Source organism: Meleagris gallopavo, chromosome 1 (assembly GCF_000146605.3).
Source record: "Meleagris gallopavo isolate NT-WF06-2002-E0010 breed Aviagen turkey brand Nicholas breeding stock chromosome 1, Turkey_5.1, whole genome shotgun sequence".
Lineage (NCBI taxonomy): Eukaryota > Metazoa > Chordata > Aves > Galliformes > Phasianidae > Meleagris > Meleagris gallopavo.
In genome coordinates, this window is record NC_015011.2 from 78,566,437 (window position 1) to 78,586,679 (window position 20,243).

Here is a 20,243-nt window from a genome sequence, read left to right on the forward strand (position 1 = left end):
TAAGCTCAAAGTTGCCATCAGACACAAAAAGACCGCAGTGGTGTCACTGATGGGGTTTTAGAAGCTTTGCGTTTTGCCTTCTGAGCTAGGAAGGCAGCTTGCCATGGCTCTGTTACCCTCTGAAGGCACAGGGGTTCCTCACAGTGTTGCAGCAGATACAGATCTAAACACACACCCAGAAAGAACTAAGATGTTTGCTACCAGAGCATGAACTTCCTTACTCTGCCACAGAGGCAAAACCCATAGGATCAGAGCTGAGGGCGAGCCAAGCATCCAAAATCCACAGGGAGAATCAGAGATTGGTGCTGTACTAATTGAGGACTGAGCAAGCCCAGGGTTATTTCACTAAATGGCTCCCAACACAGACTCATCTCCTCCAAACGTTTTTTTAAGTGCTGCAAAACAGACACACAGCATCAAAACAAGCCAAGGACTCTAGGCATGCTAAATACATACCACAGCCAGTTGGGAAGCTCTGGCACCTCGACGAGAAACTGAGCAAGAACTGCAGAGAGCAACCCTCTGTGCATAGCTAGCTTTGGCTTACAGGCTGCCTCCAGCCCACAGCTGCATCAGGTCCATCTACAGCAAGTTGCTGAGGTCTCCTTACTCCCTCTAGGATGAGATGCCAAGCAGAGATGCCAAGACAAGGAACTCCTTCAGCAGCCGCACCAAGCAAGCCAAGCAGAAAAATACCTTTTCATCACCATAACTACAGTGGCATTTCAGCCTAGTATAGCTGGGAGAACAAGACCACAGCCCCTAGGAACAGGAAAACCACATTCTCTTGTCAGGCAACCACAACTGAAGTCTCCACTGGGCTCAGGCAGGAGGCAGGCAGGCACAGCTCTCCCTCCCCCAAGGAGCAGGCATCGAGCTACCAGGACACAGTTTGTTTTAGATGTGAGCAAACAGCCAGTTTGTGTAGAGTGCACGCAAGCATAAACACAGCACAGAGAGCTTGTCCCACAGTCTTCTACCTGGATGAGAGCAGGACAGCAAGCTGTTGTTTTCTTGGAGGGGTTTTTTGGGGTTGTTTTTTCTTTCCCCTCTTCATTAGCAGCCCAGCCAAACCATCCAGCACAAAGGAAAAAGGAAAGGACCACTGCCAGTCCACTACAAATCCTGCTCTTATGTTGCAACCTTTTTATTCAGAAGAGAAGCTGTGAGTATGGAAACGGGAATTTTTAAAACATAGGCTTTTATAAAAGAGCACGATCAAACTTTTTAGAAAAAGAGTCTGCTCCTTTAAATGATATGACCCAAACAAGCTCTTATTTAATACCTCCCTAAAGAGCCCTATAAAAGTATTCCCAGGTCAGTGCTCAGAAGATGCTGCTACAGAAGTACGGAGTGCTAAGTTTGAGCAAGCAGCTATAAAAACCCAGTAAACCCACAGGCATGCACGCTCCCACTGCAATCTCCTTCTCAGAGGCTTTCTAGCCTGATATTTCAGCAAGTTAATTGGTCTTCAGAACACAAGCATTTTTCCCCAGTCACCTTTACTGGCAAGTTTCAAAAAGTCCGGTAAGATGGTTTACTGGGAAAAGCAAGACACTGTGCTGGGCTGAGAGCGCTAGCACTACACCTCTTCCTTTCCTCGGTAACACAGCAAGCACATCACAGGACATAGTGACAAGGAAGGCACAATCACAAGGATACCTGTTAGTCCTGTTTTGACTTTCAGTGAACATAAAAGATAAGCTGCAAAAACCTAACACAGGTTTTAGAAACAAAGGAGGGCCTGAAGCACAAGAGCAGCTTCCAATGGGATCCAGCGAACACTTTTTCCATGAGAAAGGAAAGACTGAAGACCTTGCCGAGTCCAAAGTCATGCTGGGGTTCACTGCCTGCAACTTTAGGATGCCTGATGGCATGGGGTCAGCTCAGGTAACCAGGAGGTCTGTCCTTCTAGGCCCCTTACAGAAGAGCAAAGGGCAATTTGTCAATACGTGGCAAAGGTATGTTGCAGTGCTTACCTCAGCCCAGCCATGAGCTTGCATCAAGAGGGCCTGCAGGGCCACATGTGAAAGGGCACCTTGTGAAGGGCTGAGCTCCTCCCACAGCAGCCAGCTGCCAGGAGTGTGGGCTGCAAGGCAAACCACTCTCATCCTCCTTGCTAAGGTCTCTCCGCAGGAGGAACAGTGTGCCTGAGGGGCTTCAAGCACTCCCTCAACATGCAAAACCACATAGTATAACCCACAGACAACAGCAGTGTTCAGGCTGCTCTTTTAGACACCAACAGCCTCATGAAATACCCCAACAACTCTCAAGCTGGATTCTTCCACCCCCTTTGACCAGATGAAGGGCATTCAGACAGATGAAGGCACTACCTTTGTGTCTCAAACCCAATTCCATGCCCTCAGAGGCTAACAGTGGCTGAATTGGATCCTGACAGCAGCAGCACAGGGATCACAGCTCCAGCTGAGAATTGTTTTTTCTGAGCATGCTGACAACACAACAAGCAGCTGGTTTCCATGCCACAGTTTTGCAGAGTGGTGGGATGTCCTCAAGGGAGCTAGTGAGAATACAGACTTGCTTATTTAAGGGAAAAAGAGAAACAGCTACTGGCTGCTCACATCAACGCAAAACCAAAGCTGTGAAAGGCTTCCTTTATCTATTGATCAAACTGGAAGGTTGGGAAGGAGGGTAGAGAGAAAGGAGCGTGGGGGGACAACTTCAGTGAAAAGATGACTAGAGGAAGCTGCTGCCGAGCTGTCCCTGCATAGCAGCACTGATATGGGATAGGATACCCAATAGACAGAGATACAGAAAAGCCACTGGCTTCTCCAGCTGCAGCTCAATTCGCTCCCCTTGTCTATATCCAACTCTACAAAGGCTGGTGACCAATCTACAGACACTGCTGAAGTTGATCTTACAGTTTAAATCTAGAGAACACAATCCCAACACCTCTCCTCTGCCCCATCTCATAACTTCCGCCAACTCAAGTCTTTGCACACTTTCGGCACTAAGATAATTAAGAAGACTGAAGAAGTTGAGCTGGACTAAATGACCCATCCACAAACATAAACTACAGAGCCATGTAGATAACACAGAGGTATAAATACCAGCTCAGCCATTCAGCTTGCTGTGCAACTAGACAAGGTTTCCTTGGGAAGGCAAAGGGAGAATCAGACACTTGACAGGACAATTTCTTGCAGCAGCATCAGTTTAAGCAATGATATGAAACTATGATCAAGCATTTCATAGAATCATTTAGGTTGGAAAAGACCCCTCAGATCATCTAGCATAACCATCAATCCATCCCCACCATGCCCACTAAGCCACATCCCTCAATGGCACATCTACACATTTCCTGAACACCTCCAGGGACACTGACTGCATCACCTCCTTGGGCAGCTGTGCCACTGCCTCACCACTACTTCTGAGAAGACATTTTTCCTAATATCCAACCTGAACCTCCCCTGGCACAATTTAAGGTGTCTCTCGTCCTAGTGTTTATTCAACTGAAGGGTGAAATGTGTTCTTTGATATTCATAAGTAATCTAGCACAGAACTGCCAGTACCAAACTCCATTTGCATGAGCTTCTCCACTGTGCTCAAACTTCAGAAACTATAAGCAAGAGTTTGTCTTTTAATAAACAAAAAAATCCACCACATGCAGAACTCCCCCAAATTCTCAAACCTTCACTTCATTCAAATGTAATTTTAGCACAAAACATAACTATGGTTTTAAAAAAAGAAAAGTAATTATCTCCTCTTTCCTCTTCACACCCATCAGGCTGTATTAGATAAGAGCATCAGCTGTTGAGTTCACAGTTCATCTTTGAAAAACATAGATAAAGTGTTTGAGGGAAGCTTGACCTCTTTTAAAAGTGTGTACACACCTGAAGTTGCTCTTAGGACTGTAGGAGTTTTGAACAAGTCCTAAGGCATAGGGGATGTGATCCTGGCCCCTAGCTGTTTGTGCATTTTAAAAAAATCAGCTCAACTGAAGCTTGAAGCTATCTTCTGAATAGGTAAGCTAGGAATAATACCAAGAACTCCCGCTGCCTCAAGTCTGGAATAGCCACTATGTGCAGACACAGAGTGCCCATTCCTGCAGCACCCAGAAACCTTGCAGCAGCCGCACAAAGTACCCTGGATTACTGCTTCCAGTCCCTAGTACTGATGTATCTGCAGCAGTGATGTGTCTCATCTCGCCATCACGCATGTATGCTAGAGCCTGAGCCTCTAAAAAGATAATTTAGAATGCAGGAACCATCACGTACCGCAAGAAGTTTGTAAGAGACATTTTCAGAAGATGATTTAAAACTTGACCAAGTGATATGAAAGGCCAGAGCTTATAGACACCTTGCATACACTATACAGGAACTCTTCAAGTTACATTAATAGTTAAAAAGTACTTTCTTTCTTTCTTTCTAATGAAAGCTAAGAAACGCAATTTAAATTCCAAGGAAACAACAGAAAGAAAGCATTCAAAGTTTCTTTGGCAGCAAAACCAGCATAGCAATGGGACTTTAAGGTTAGATGGAGAGGCCTGCCCAGACACCAGCAAAGCCCTGCACATAAAGGAGTGCCTGATCCAACCCACAGCTCTGCCCAAGCAAAGCTTCTCATTTTAAAGCCAGCAGCACCCAGAGATTCTGCAAATGCTGCTGAGGTTGTGGGAACATGATCTGCACTTTCAGGATGAGCATCTCCAACCGAGACCCAAAAAGGATGCACATTACCCTTCACTAACCTTTGACTTTTAGGGAACACAAACCAGCCAGCAGCCTTCACGTTGCAGTTTAAGTCCTTCCTTATATGACAGGTGCCTGTCTGCCAGAATGGCTCTCCCAAAAACTTCAGCCGAAGACTCAACTTGATCTAAACGGTGCAAGCAAAATTTAAGCATAGAGGTACACTTAACAGGCTGACAGCTGGGAGGGAAATCAAGTTATAAATGAAAATATTGCCCTCAGATTTGTGGCCAAAAAATCTTCAGTTACCACCCAACTCCTTATTAACCCTTCCCTATTCCTTCAGGGTAGGTAGTTTCCAGTTTTCTTAAACATTATTTGGTTTCTTCTGTATGAGAACTGTAAATTCTTAATTTCTTACACTTTAAACAAAAACGATGCCTCCTCCTTTCCCCCTAAGGACATACTCCTTTGCAGAATATTTGTATTTCACCATTCACCACAAAAACTGGCTGTTAAAGATTGAGGGGGTGGATTCTTACTTTTTTCTTCAGCATTTGAAGATAAAAGCATCTTCATGGCCACAAAATTTGTTCAGCAGCTTAGAGAGACCATCTGTCTCTGTGGGTGGTACACACTGGCGACTTGGAGGGCAGAGACGGGGGGGGGAAAGAAATTACATGGCAAATGCCTTAAGTACAGGGCAGGCTGGAGAGCCTGCTGTTGTACTGCTGGGTGCTGGTTGTTTAGAAAGACAAACCAACAAGAAAAAAAAAATCTCCGCAGATGAAACCAGTGGCATTTCCTCCTCACCACCCCTTTCAGAAGGACAAACCCAGCAACTCCCCATTACAGCAAGTCACACTGTACTACTGTACTGGCTGCACTGGCCAGGAGAATTAATAATTGACTGAGGGCCCTCTGCTTACAAGTATGCTTGTAAACTTTTAAAGTATTAACTATTCAAAAAATGTGAGAGCGCTCCAGGGTGCAGCAATCACCCCGAGCTACCAGCCACTGCTGCTTGGTGCATTCACAGGAGCAGAACACAATCCTTAGCTAGGCTGTTGTTTACCGTGCCCAACTCCAAGCTCCTCTTGCAGAAAGATGCAGCACAGCTTGTGTGCACAGGTAGTGTAAATGCAGATTGGTTTGTCCTGAAAAGCACAGCCCAGGAGTTTGTGAGGGTTCATGTTTATGTTGTTATTTTATTGGCACACCTGGGGCTTGTGAAATACAACTCTGTATTACTGCAGCACCTCACATAAGGCTCCCCACGCACACAACGGAGGGATGCACAGAAAAGTAAGCAAGGCAGCCAAGATCAAACAAGAAGAGGGGGATAGGCAAGATGACTGTGGGCCCTTCAGTCTCTTGAGCTGTCATCTTTATCAACGTTAAGAACAGCTCTGTGTGTAAAGCTATATATAAAGCCTTCTGAAAAGTGTACACAGAGACAAGAGGCTAGGAAAGCATGCTCCTTTCAAGAAAAACAGAGCCCTATCAGACTTCACCACATCAGAAGTTCCCAGATGAGCAGTGCATGCAGTCAGAGATACTGACAGTCTATTCCAGATTTCCAACCCCACATCTAATGAGAAGCATCTGGCACTACTGGAGCCTGCTGTTCACTACTGTCACAAATAAACATCCTTTTAATGAGGTGTTACTCTGACCCAAGTAAGAAGTCCTCACCGATCTCTGCTGGCAACACACCCCACACACCATCAGACAGACCCTCATAAAACAGAGGCATCACTGCTATAACTCATCCCCAGCATCAAAGCAGGCTTCCATCTGCTCTGCAGGGAACAGAGGGAAAATTTGTTTCTGCAGTTCCACCAGGACCCTCACAGTAACAGCAAACAGCCAATTCGTTCTTGGTGGCACCATTCTCCTGGAGGCAAGTTCCTCAAGCCCAGGAATGGAAGCGCAGAGATTCAGCCCAGCTTTGGAGAAAACAGGCTGGGCTAAAACCCATAAAAAAGTGGTTGTAAACACCTAGTTATGTGAAATGCTGCCAGGGACACTGGCTTGGAGGTCACGTCTGACACATCTCTTTGTCAGTGCTAAAGAAGCCGCTCTGGAGCACAGTTAGGTTTCTTCAGTAACTTCACACTTGAGGATGCAATTAACACCTAACATTTAGCGAGAACTTCTTGGAGAGAGAGAGTACTTAAGGCTGGTGCTCATCTGGCTGGGTGAAAGGGGAGGAGAAAGACACTCAAACAAATGCTCATCAGGGTGCTTTGTGTGGAATTCAGGACTGAGAAAATGTACTGAGAAAGGAGGCTGATTTCACACAGGCTAGAGAGTATGGATGTCCAATCCTTTGGTTTGCCCGGCCTGAGTGAAGAGGAATCGTCTTCACGATCTATCTATGAAGGCAGCACAGAAAGTAATGCCGTGTAATTATTTCCATGGAAACTACAACCGATAAAAGAACACAATAACACTATTTAATAGAGCAAGTTCTCAGCTACAAAATACTATTTTTCAACGCAGTCACAATTATTAGCTACGCATTTTCACCAGCAATGAGCAAGAGTCTGCATGCCACACTCATAACAATCTGCACAGTGGAGGTGCCCCAATACTGACACCTATCACCCACCACCACTGCGCTCACACCCACTGCTTGGTCTCCATAAGTGTTCAGCAAGCATCAATGAATGTCCCTGGGGGCCATTTCTCCACATGGAGGAATTCAGTGACACACCTTTGCTTCGTATGCACTCCCATGTCAGATGCCATTCTGACAGACTGTCCCTCTGCTGCCATCTGTCACACAGCAACAACATGCAAGGGAATATTGGTGGGAAGGCTCAACCTCTACTGCCATACCACCAACATCCACCTCTGATGTTGTGGGCCAACATAATAACATATCAGGCATTTTTTTCAGAGCACCTCCCATTAAATATATAATTAATGTATATAAGTAACAATTTAAAAAAAAACATTAACAAAAGGTATTTTAATTAAAACACGCACAAAAGAGCAACAAAAACAAAACTAGTAGGATATTTGACCCTGTTTTTATGAAACTAACACATCAGTCTGCTTCAATGCACCAATGTTTGGTTGGTGCTGAGGGGCCAGGCTGGGCAGCTCGGCGGGAAGAACTGCTAAGAACTGCTGCCATGATGGCGCAGGGAAGGGACGGGCTGCACTACCATCTGGGCCAGGCCAGGCCGCACATGGCCAACAGGCTGCAGGTTGGACATGCCTGGACTAGAGGCTCTGGTGACAGAACTGTTTTGCAAGGTAGCTCATTTGTGTAACACGCAGCTGTAGGGAGCTCCTGTAATCAAGGCAGTGGCACAGTTAATAAGATGTTTTGCTACAGAACAAGATACAAATACACCTCAATCTCTCATCATAGTGTTTATCACTATGGATAACGGCAAGGATTGAAAGAGAAGGGAGGGCCAGTTAGAATAATTTCTCCAGTCCCTGGGAAGGCAGGTCCAGCAAACCATAGGCAGGGTAGAAGGAAGGAGTGTGTAAGCCCAGACACACTCCCTGTGGAAGAAGTGTCCAGCTAGGTTTATCACAGCAGACACTGCATTGCTTTGCAGTCATACTTTTGACCACCCAACTGGAAACAGAAATAGCCTGCAAGTGCATGGGATCAATCACAATCAGAATGATCAATTTAATGAGATGCACATTAGGAAGCTCCTCCATCAGAATGCAGCAGGGTTTTAGCAGCTTTTGTCTCAGGCAAGATGACATCCAGCCTAAGCCCATGTTTAAGCTGATACATTTATCCATGCTGAAAAAACAGAAACAAAAGATGTAATGGAAACTTTCCTTCCTTTTAGAAGGTAGGGAGATTTTAGGACAGTACAATCATGAGAGAAGCGTTGATACAACTCCAGGACAGTGCTCTCTATGCAGCTGAAATGCTGACCAGGTTTTACTAAAGAGAAGAATTTCACCCTTGATAAGGGGGACAAGCTGCTGCAAAATAAGACGTGCAAAAGTGAACTGCTGCATGAAGAAGCTTCTTCCCAGACCTTAATCCCCTATATACTACCTTACTAGGGAAAACTACCCTGGTAGCACAAAGGGATGCACACAGATCTGTCAGATCTGTAAATACTGAGCCTAGAAATCACTTTTGTAATCAGTAGGTTCAACAGATACAAGAATGCCAACCTTGGATCAAAAGAAGCATCAGTTTCCACCACACAATTATCTTTTCAGCTTTGTTTTGTACTGAACATAAGGGTTCAAGCACCACCTATGGAACAGCTGCTTCTCTGCTTCAGTTCAGCCAAGAGACAGACTCCCCTTCCAAAAAACTTATGCATCTATTTTGTTCTGTGAGCCTGTACAAGCCACAAGATTTCTCAATAAGATATGGCTAACTCCTGCAGGGAAGGTGCAGGCTCTTCAGAGACATACACCTGTTTCAAGGAAGCATCTGCTCTCGTATTTTCAAACCACAACTCAGCAAATAGTCATCCAAATACAGATGGTAAATACAAGGATGGACAACGCTCTAGCAGATATTTTCTACTACTTCTCAGTACTAAGCTTCTTTTGATTATATGGACAATGAACACCAAGCAGCTCATATCAGTCTGCAAAAGCTGTGTCCTGACTCAAGCTGTATGGAAGACTCATAACCAACTTGTCAGTTCAGAACAAACTATCATGGCCACGCTTCTCATATTAATACTGCAGGGAGGAGAAAAACCCACTCACAGATATTTCTAACCTCAGAAAACAAAGACTACAACGGAACCACATTCAGTCTATGTGTAGGATCAATAATTACCATGCATGTTTGAAGTAATTCACTTTCCTGAGTTCTCTAGACCAGCAAAGCTCTGGGGTGGGGAAAGACTATTCACTGGAGAGAAAAGGACTGCATCCAGCACTTGAACGTGAAGAGGAGGGTTTTCTCCAGCAACGCCCTATCTACATTATTTTTGAGCCATCCAGGAGGAACTGAATTATGGATGATAGATGTCATCCACGTCCCAGTAACAGCAAAGCAATCAGCCTTTCAACAGAAAAGTTATCTACTGTCACTCTTCCCCACCTTTGTTCCCTTTGTTCTTGCTTCCAAAATTCTCACCAGCATCCCCACCCAACCTTTCCTATGTTTTCCCAGGCTTTACTTTCCCATATCTGCTCGCTCTTCCCACCTCTTTGTCCATCCATACCCCCATAAAGCACTTCCCCCACATGACAACCCCTCCTACTAGGAGCAGCAGAGCAGTTAGTAAGTTGAGACTTGGCACTTTGTTCACAGGGACTCCAATTTAATTTTTACCTCCCCTCGCCAAACCCTGAGCTACTGCCAAAGGGAATGCTCATTTTGGCAGCTAAAGTCTCCCAAAAGAAAAGTTGTAGCCAAAGTGCTGGAGGTGGGACCAAGCCAGTCTATTAATAGGTTAATTACAATATGAGTTTGGGGAACTACTCCCAAATATGCCTACCCTCCTGGACCCAGGGCCCTCAGGGGTGGAATGGAACATCAAACTCAGCATATTCAACTTTTTAACTGCAGTTGGAGCCAAGGAGGGTGGAAAATCCAGTCCATACTCTACCTAGCAAAACCCATAGTTTTACAAAAGAGCAGTTAAGCTGTTGTTTTCTTCCTTTCTCTCCCAGACAGTTTCCTCACACTTAGCAGCTCTCTGCCATATTAGAGAAGAGGCAGAATTTGAAAGCCTGCATCTTTGACTGAAAAGGTACCAACAGTTTTGCCAGGGAAACAATTCAGGACTACTCAACCAAGCAAAACTGCACAAGATGTCCCAAAAGTCTTCTCACTACCAGCCTCTGGAGCCTGTCGGACTGCTGAGGATGGAAAACCCCATGGACCAAAACTCTGAGATGCTTGGGTGCACAAAAAGGACTAAAGAACAGACCAAGGCAACAACATTTTGATTTCAGAAGGCAATCAGATTACTACGCCTGTTGAAGCTTGTTTCCTCCTTCCAGGCAGCAGGCCACAACCTATATATGACCCCTTTAAAAGGGTTGGGGTGAGGCAAGCATACACAAGAGTAAACAGAAAGAGCCCACCGGCAGCAACAAGCAGCATACACATACTCCATCACAGCCATGAAAATTTCTCCAGTGCTCCCACAAGGCTGCTTCTTCAGTCCTCCTGAACGTACCACCTTTGTGCATCTCAACCATCCAGACCTCACGTTCCAGTAGAGCAAACCAGCCAGATGTAGAAGGCAGCCCTCTATGACATTTTATGGACAAGCACGTAAGAGACTTCACGGACACTTTGCAAGATTATAATACAAGGGTGTTTCAGTTGTCAAATTTCTCTTGTTTTGCACGAACACCTTGCAATTCTAAGCTGTTAGAAGATGGAAAGAGGAATTTCAGTCATTTCTTATAGTGCTTATCACACTGGGGTCATGCTCCATATCAAGTCCAGCTGCTTGTGCCATCTGCACACAAATAACTCTCCTCTCTTGCATTCTGCAAAAGAGAGAGATGAAGAGAGAATGTGTTCTTCCTTGTCTGTGAGACACTTGGCTTCTAATCAGATCTTCAAAGTCTTACCTCTACATTAGCAAGGATGTTAAAAACAACAGAGCCTCAAAAACATGTTATACAGCTGCCAGAAACTCAGGAAAAAGCAGCACTAGCTTCCCATTCTTAGACATGCTTGGCAAGACTCTCCTCTCTAACACAAGATGCTGCTGAAGCATCTACATTTTGCATGCTTTGGATTCGGTGTGCCAAACAAAATTGCAAGCAGCTTGCCAACAAATGAGAAATTATTAATTTTTTCATACATCGCAGATTTTACTAGTCCTTGCTGCCTTCACATCACCTAAGGCATTCCAAAATCCTTCTGTAAAGAGAAAACTGCTCCAAAGAGAACACTGTTTCTAACGCTAGTGCTATTAAGGCCTGGATTCTCAAGCAAATTCTTTGTCTACAAAGTCACAGTTACCCGTATTGTGTCATGTGATAGAAAGCATAACTAGATGGGAGATATCTTAGGCTACAGCAAGTGAGGATCTGCTTAGAAGTGATAGTAGAAGGCACAGAAATATGAAACTGCTTACCTTCGGAGGGTCTGTAAGGTCCTCAGATAAGCACCTCCACTGCCAACTGTTAGCTGAGGTCTGGGAAGGGGTGGATCCTGGCTCCATCCCTTCTGGTCACTCAGGTACACTGCGTGCACCTGAGTTCCCTGAGTTGACTCTGCCTTCCTACCAGGTACTCAATTGGTGGTTCACACCATGACACAGCATTTCCAATACACACAGCTAAAGACAGACAGGTAGACTTTGGCAGAAGGAGGATCTTAATTCCTCTGAACACAAATCAACAGTCAACTACCATGCAAACCTTCTCAAGCCAAACCTGCACTTGGTGTTCATACGTAGGCATACACATGCAAATACTGAATTCTCTGTGCACAGTTCACTTCTGTGAGAATTGTCACGGCACCCCCAAGGCACAAAGCCACAGTACAAGGGAGCTCTTTGATAGCTTCCTCCATCGCCCTCCACTTTCAGATTAAAGAGATGCCCTGGATCTGCCACCTACCATAGAGGAATTTGCAAGTTTTAAAATAAATAAATAAATAAATGAAAAAAGAAAATCAACAGAGATTGTTTTTTGAACTCCAAAGCTGACCTTTGGGTAAAGCAACTGGAGTGCTTCCATTACAAGAAAGGAGTCCTGCCTCACATTTTACAAAGGAGAACCAGCAGTGTCCAGATCTGGTTCACGTAGGAGACCACAAGCCTTTCTGTTAAGCCAGGATCAGCATCCAGGAGTCAACTCCCAGACTTGAGCTTCAACCACTAAATCTGCTTCAAAGCAATTCCATTGCTAAGCTAATAACTGGAGACTGTTCCTACATCCACTTAAACCAGCAGACACTAATCTCTCCATCTGCAATAAATATGCATGCCATAGGGGTCTGGACAAGATAAGTGGAGCAGATGTTTAAGCACGCATACAGTCTGGGGAATCAGCTTCAGAGCTGACAGGGCACAGGAATGAAGAAATTTCTAGACATCTTCACATGACACAGGAACTAAGGAGACTGAGATAGTCTTTCTTTCTTGTATCTCTGTGGAGAGAAGCATTAACCCCAGGAGAAAGGCTGAAGCAGGCATGCATAATACCTGCAAACTGCACAGCCCTCAAACACTCCTAGATGCATCTGACCCATCAAACTGGTCAACAACAATGACAAAAAGAGCAGGTACCATCATGAATCAGGACCAAACCAGGTGTAGTACCACAAGAAAACAAAAGCACAAACAAACAAATAGCCTGTATCTACATGTGTCCCAGTACTCATTAAAAATATTGTTCTTCACTGTTCAAGCTGCTGGAAAGTTCTGGCTGCACTAAGGCTGCTTCAGAAGAAGTCTCCCCGCAAGGCAGTGCAAAAACACAGCCAGCTGCTGAACTCAGAAAAGAAGGGGAGTTCTAGGCCACTGAAAGCATCCCATGGTGTAGCTCCATGCCTCACCCTTCAAGGTAGCTCCTACTTGTCACAAAAACAGGTGCCAGAGTTCAAACACCTGAAAGCAAACATTTCAACCAGTCGCCAACACCTCACACAGGATCTGAATGGCAGTGCTAAGTCTAACACAAGGAATATTTATTCAAGTTTCTTCCACAAGTCCTGGCTGCACAGGGGAGGACAGACAAGATGTGTTCTGCATTTCAGCACATTAAATTGCTGAATGTTTTCTTACTTATTTCCTTCAGCCCCTGCCATGTGAATGTAAGGAACCTGCTGGCCAGTCAGGAGGCTCTGAAGAGTGATGTTCTGATGTGCTGTCAGAGAGCATCCGGTCCACGCAACCACAGAGCACAAACAACCCTCAGCTACATGAGGAAGCCTCTCCTCTTTACTCCAGCAAGGAGACAGAGAAGTCTTTAAGTAAGCACCTCATTGGGCTTAGCCCAATGACCAACCTAAAGTTGAGCTATCAGCTCTTTTCATTCTCTGACTCAAGGGATGTTTATTCAGGTTTCTGAAGCAAGGACAGCCCAATCCAATTCGGTAGCATCCAAGGGACTAGGATTCCTCTGGGGAAAAATTCAGAAACAAAATGACACCATATAAACAAATGCACTTGGTGCTTCCTGCTGTGGCATAGCCATGTTTATCTACACCACAGGACTCCAGTGGCTTGTACCTACCTCAAGTGCCCCAAGCTGTAGTATCGTGATTCTCCATCTGTTGAACGAACAACCTTGACAGTAAACATGGGCTGCAGCTGCCGTAGCTCTAGCAGGACAATGGCCAGGTAGTGAATGAAGAGCAGTGCATCCACCAGAGACACTGCATACTGCACTATTCCTTGGTAGTTGGTGTCCTTTGAGTCCAAGATGCGAACGCCATAAAAAAGCCAGTAGGAAAACACAAACAGGAAGATGAGGACCAACAAGAGGGCCCGGAATACAAACACCCTTGGTATGTCTGCCTTGGGCTGGCGGAAGAACAGAGCCCAGGTCCCGATCAGAAGAATGAGGAGTTTAAATGCCACAGAGATGAACAGTCCCTCACAGACAGTACCACATGGCTCCAGATCGTCCCGCCACAGGATCTGGGGCAACAGAATGAAGGCGATGGGGGTAAGGAAGACGAGGAGTCCGAGAACAGCTGCCACTGTTAAACCAAGGTAACGTTTGCAATCCAACCCAACGCTGTCCTCCAGATCCTTGCTGATCCTGGCTATGTCCTCCTGGGAAATGCTGTGCTCAGAGGTACCTGTGATTGCTGTTGTGGTCTCACCCCAGTTGTCATCCTATGAGAGGAACAGAGAAACAACAACAGTGAAACAATTGGGTTATTTCTTCCAGATCTTCTATTTTTCTTGCCTGGAAAAGGCTTATAAAGTGAGACTTAAATCTTCTATGTAAAAGCAATACCTTCAAAATATTGAACAATCAACCCTGAAAATTAATAAGAATCAGCCCAAATCAGTGACTATAAATGCTGAGTGGTAAAAACCTGTAACTGTAGAACAGGTTTTTTGTAGCTCAACTTTCTTTGCCTCTTGGTACATCTCAGAAATTCTTTTTCCAGTATACCTAAGTGTGTAATCACACACAATTAGTTCTTAAGTACTAATAATACAACATAACTCTTGGAAAGTGTAGTAATCATCAGGTCCTACACAGAAAACAAGGACTAGTGCTCTGCCAGCCCATGTAGTGGGCTGTAGTGCAAGCGAATCACAGAATCACCTGGAAGGAGAAAGTCCATTTTAGTGTTTCAAGCCAACCGCAGTTATTACCCAATCATAAACAAGTTCACACATTGTTTTTCCATCTGTAAGAGAAGCAATTGCACTTCTAGCAAGTTATTCTACCTTTTCTTTTATTCTCATCTACAGTAGCATTGTCCTCAGTGGCTAACGTATTCAAATAAAAGTTAAATTTGAACAAAATCACAGGTAGTCATTGAAAATATTTTCCAGTATGATGCTTTAAACTTACTGAACTGTGAATATAATCAAGCTTCAGATTACAAAAGACTTTCAGAAAGCCTAATTTCTTTCCTTGCTAATTTCAAAGGACTTTTGCAAGCTAATACTTCCATCCCATGATGCCTTCAATTGCTACTTCTTGGTACTAGCACATCCAAAGAGCTGTACTGACAGACGTGGGTTTGGGATTGACTCACAGTTGCTGCTGAAGTGACTCATACCCGAGAAGACTCCTGGTGCTTCTCACAAATACGTACCAAACAACGTCAATGCACGTGTTTTGCTGCTTGGCACCCAACACCTTTGTAGCTCAAGGCTCATTCAGAAGTGCATATTCTGCTTTTGCTCTCACCCTCCCAAATCTTTCCTTCTGCAGCTTCGGTCATTTATAGGATTTACACCTTCTCCCAGACTTTGGCAATTACATATGCTGAGCTAAGCACTTTGTTTTAAAGCAACAGACATCATTTTATACACAAGACACTATACTTACAGACATGAGTGCTGCAAGAACGTAAAACTACGGGGTTTCCTACTTACCACAGCACTTGAATATAAAGCATTATTCACTTCTATAAAAGCTACAGGAAAGACTCTTCAAGAACTTTTGGGAGAGGAGTGGACAGAAGCAGCAAGACTGCTGTGAACAACTTTGGTAATTTAACTTCCAATGTACTTCAACACCTCCCTGCCTACAGTAGTAGAGTTTTGAGATAGACCAACCACAAACAGACAGTAACTCAAATTAATCTAAGGGTTTTTTGAGTCACTCCTCATCAAAGCAGAGAAGAGATACCTGTACCATAAGATTTCCTGAAAAGGAGCAGGGAGTAATCATGTCTCATTTTCCTTTTTGCCCATGTCTCCAGTAAAACAATCTAAGCATTTCAAGTATTTTATGGTTATGTACGAAATAGCTCTGCATGATTTCATCCTTTTGATCGACTGCGAAGCTGTGCAGAACAGAGAAGGGACAGAAACACCACAGTAGCTTAAGGCTACAGCTCAGAAGAAAACAGGCAACTCTAGTCCCAGTCTACAACTTCAAGCAGTTCCTCCCATGGCACAAATATCAAAATAATGCAGTTACATGGAAATATAAGTCTAAATCTCAAATGGTATGAGGTTGCTGAATCCAATCCAGGGCACTCTGCTTCCCAGGAGTAAAGTCTTGCTCATGTATCAATTCAATTTCCTTTGACTTTAAAACGCATTGAGGAGGTTTCTGCATGAAAACAAAGGCGTAAAAATTTGCCAGAATGTTTACATATACTCAAAGTAATAGCTGGGACTCTTGAAAACAAATATTTGATTACAAAAATATTAAATGGAAGTACGTGATGGGCTTGAAGCCCTTACACATGTAAGGGCTACCATATGCAATCTGAATAGAAAGTTGGCAATTTTGTTTGGAAAGAATGAAGGTAGAGCCCCATAGCCAAAAACAAACACACCAAAAATGCAACCCAGGAAGCAAGAAAATATCCTGCATTCTTTGTCTTGCAGAATCAGTCATTCTTTGCCAATGAATACGCACCTTCACATTAACTGCTAGTGCAGAGAGTGTTGGATCCATCCTAGATCCAGCCTAAAATAAGCACTCTTCTTATTTATTAATAATGATATATTAGTTTCATTGAGTTTTGAGGTTTTTTTCCCCTAAATTCCTAGCTATTTTGCACTACCTTTATACTTCTTGCCTCCTTTCCTTATTCCTGGCCCTAACATTTTACACTACGATCCCATGCAAATCCTGTTTAAAGACAAAAGTGTACACACAGGTGAAAGGCTTGACCTGAATATTGCACAGTGAGATGATGGAAACACATGTTTCTATAGAGCTTGGCAGATAACACTCTCTGGAGACAGAAGCAAATTAGTGCCCCAGGGGTAAGTCATGTCAGCGCTGTCAAAAGCAATGCTCTCAGGAAAGACAAAACTGATGAGACCTTAGTATAATGCATGAATAAGCAGTATATAGGTCATGGTAGTGTACTGACAGCATGTAAGCAACATGCCTCTTCCTATTCATGTGAGACAAAATCATAGGCTCTGTTCCAGAAATCAAACTCCACATTTAACTTCTCTGCCTCCTTACCTGGCCCTCCTCTGTTCGAGAGGCGTCGTTCCCGAGCAGCGGTTCTGCAGGAGGTGTCTGGATAGTGACGGACTTCTCAGACCGACTGCCATCTTTGCTTCGTGGTGATTTGTGCCTGTCCCGACTCCTTTTCCAAATAGAGCAAGAGAAGAAGAAAGTTACGAAAGAGTTCCTGGAGCACAGCTTGGAACCTTTAACTTACTTGCAGCAGGTGCCCTAAGAATTTGGTTTCAGTCATGCTTGCTCACCTCTTGATCAACACTGATTTAATTTGCAATAAAACTAGCTTCAAAAGAGGAAGAAAGTGACCTTGCCCAAAGCAGCACACAGCCCCGTGGCTGGTGCAGTTTAACTTGTCAGTTACTGAAGAGGGTCACCACAGAGACAAAGGCACATCCCTACCATCTCAACTCTTCTTAAAATGGCAGTGCTGGGCTTAAAAGGGAAGCTTGCATTCCCTCAACAACTGACAACTGCCATTTGGGACTAATTAGTCTACACAGCTATCCACCTATAATAGGGTGTACCACAGGGACACGCAGACATAACACAAGGAAACCTCAGTTCCTACAGGTTGTAATCTTGTCAGCTGGGACCTCAACACTGTAGGACAATTGGTGATATTTATTTGCATTCCCAGCTAACTTCTCACAAAGAGAGCAAGAACATCAATGGCAGCAGGGCAGTACTCACTGTCAGAGTACCTTTGTAGATCTCATGGCTTCTAATCTGAGAATGTCCCAAGATGAATTAAGCCTGACCAACCTGCTTGACAGTACTTCCCTCCCATTTCATACCTGGACAGGGAGGTGGCCTTTGCACCAGAGACCCCCATGTACTCAGACACTGGTTAAAGCCCAGGAGTGACCAGGGTCCCAGCACTGGGTTGTGGTAATCCCAAAAAAGGCTTTATGGGTGGAAACTTCCTTCTGTTTGCAATAAGAGGCTCTAGAATTTGGTATGCTGTTTTGAAAACCTGTAAGACATCTTTCCACACTGCATTCTGAACTTCAAAGAGCAATTCATACTGGGGCATGGATTGGTGATGTTAAAGGAAAAGGTGTTGGACAAAGGGAAGAAAGACAAATTAGATATTTTAGTCAAGAACTGGACTGCCAGCAAAGAGGCTATTTCATGGAAGAATTCCTTTTCCAACCACGAGGGATAACTGCTTCTGAAATGCAAAGTTATTTCGGACCAACTCAGTTCTAAGTTACAAAGATCGTAAATGGAACCAGTTTTGCTTGTAGAACTAATGATGAAGATTAAAAAAAAAGAAGAAGAAAAAAAGGAAACGAAAAAAGAAGAACAAGCATATTTTCCAAGTAATTAAATGTCTTAGAGTAAGAGGTTTTTTGATGTCACTCAACTACCAAAACAGAAAGAGAACTTGCTATTCAAGTTCACAAAAGCCTGTCTTCAAATCCAATCAATGCTGATAAAGGACTTGTTGTGGACCCAAGCACCACTTAAGTTCTATTAGAAAAAAACACCACCAACAAAGAGAAGTCAGGAGGATGGGGAGGGGAAGAAAGGAAGCCTTATTGTTACACAATAAAGAAATGGTATCAGAATAGAAACAAGAGGCAAGTATCAGCTTAGGAAGTCTGACACATCTCCCCAGAGACTCTATTCATCCCTCACACTTTAAAGCAAAGTCAAGTGATTTTTTTTCCTTGGGATGGCGCTTCTCCAATTTTTCTAGCCACATGCAACCCCAGCATACAACCAACAGTTTGAACGTCATTAAAATAATGGCATAATTGCTTCCTATCTTGTCACTGGGTTCCTCTGGAGAACCCTCGGCATGCATCACCTCTAGAGCTGTAGCCCCGTTGATTACATCCTGGCTTACATTTTTTTTTTTTTTTCCCCACAGGACACATCCTAGCTTAAAACAGCAAGTAATTAAAAATAAATATTTCCTTACCCTTGTCTGTGGGCTTTTTTGGAGTGACCTGAGTAGTGGGAGTATCCCGAATACGTCGATTCTGTATCCATTGCAGCAGACATGGGGTCCACAAGGATTTTGTTTAGAAGACGAGTTCTCGGTGCTCCTGAGGTGGAGTCCGTGATAAAAGTGCTTTCCTGAGTACTCTTTGCTTCCCAGTCATTAGTGAGGCCTGGTCCTTGGGGAGCAAGTGCACTTCACTTGCAAGGAGTCCTTCCAGAGGCAGGAGGGGGGGAGCTCTGCTCCTCACGATCGGCCTAGGAAAAACAAATAGGCACGCTAAGCAAAGCAAAACAGCATTCACGCTGTGTTAATTCCCTCACCCCCATCCACTTGGCCACATGTCACTAGCTCCTCACACTGTGCGCAAATTTGCAACCTCATCCCAGCCGATATCTCTGTTTCTGGACTGGAGACACAGCCATCTGCAGAGCTTTAAATAAGCTGGTAGAAATCTAGCCCATTTATCCAAAAATTTGAAACAGCTTCAGTCACTTGCAGAAGACCTTCGAGCCTTGGTGAAGACTGGGCATCCTGGACACAGATACTCACCCCTAGAAAAGATACTGGGCTTGACTTCCACATCCCCATAACACACATCCCAAATACCAGCAGGTTCAGAATGGCAGCAGTATACTCTGCTGCTCCTGAGGGAAGGGACGGGGGTGTGTGTGACTATCCCAGCAGAAATGCTGCAAACAATCAGACCACCGTGTCTGAACCTGCTTTGTTTTCATAGTTGCAAGGTGTGCCCATTTTACAAGCATTTGCTACTTCACAATCGATGGCACTGCGAGTGCCTCCATTCCTTCGCAACCTTTGCCTCCAAAGCTAATTTGGGCTTTGAAGAACTAAATTTTATTAAAAGTTATAGCTATATATACACATACTAATCGCACCAGGGAGAGTTGATTAGAGATCATAACTGGCTTATATGGGCCAACATTTCTTGTGGCACATCTCCACTTGGAACAGAAGCTTAAGTCCTACCTGCAAAGGGCAGAAGAGAGCTGTCTGTTTTGGGATGGGAACATGGTAACAGCAGAACAGCCTCTAATAGTTACACGCCAAGAACTCTGAACCCTGGGGGG

At 44.3% G+C, this 20,243-nt stretch overlaps 1 protein-coding gene across 5 annotated transcripts in view; it reads right to left on the bottom strand.

The window, feature by feature from the left end:
* Positions 1-20,243, bottom strand: part of VANGL1 (VANGL planar cell polarity protein 1) — a 39,650-nt gene that overhangs the window by 15,724 nt on the left and 3,683 nt on the right. For 3 of the 5 annotated variants that reach the window (XM_019618642.2, XM_019618644.2, XM_019618647.2), the window contains 3 exons: positions 19,132-19,409; positions 17,202-17,328; positions 13,812-14,419 (listed from right to left, as the gene is read on the bottom strand). In XM_019618642.2, the coding sequence (XP_019474187.1) occupies positions 13,812-14,419; positions 17,202-17,328; positions 19,132-19,214 (818 nt within the window). In that variant the 5' untranslated portion in view covers positions 19,215-19,409. Of the gene's footprint in view, positions 1-13,811; positions 14,420-17,201; positions 17,329-19,131; positions 19,410-20,142; positions 20,229-20,243 lie in introns of those variants that run through there. The other 2 variants (XM_019618654.2, XM_019618640.2) reach the window with 1 other exon arrangement.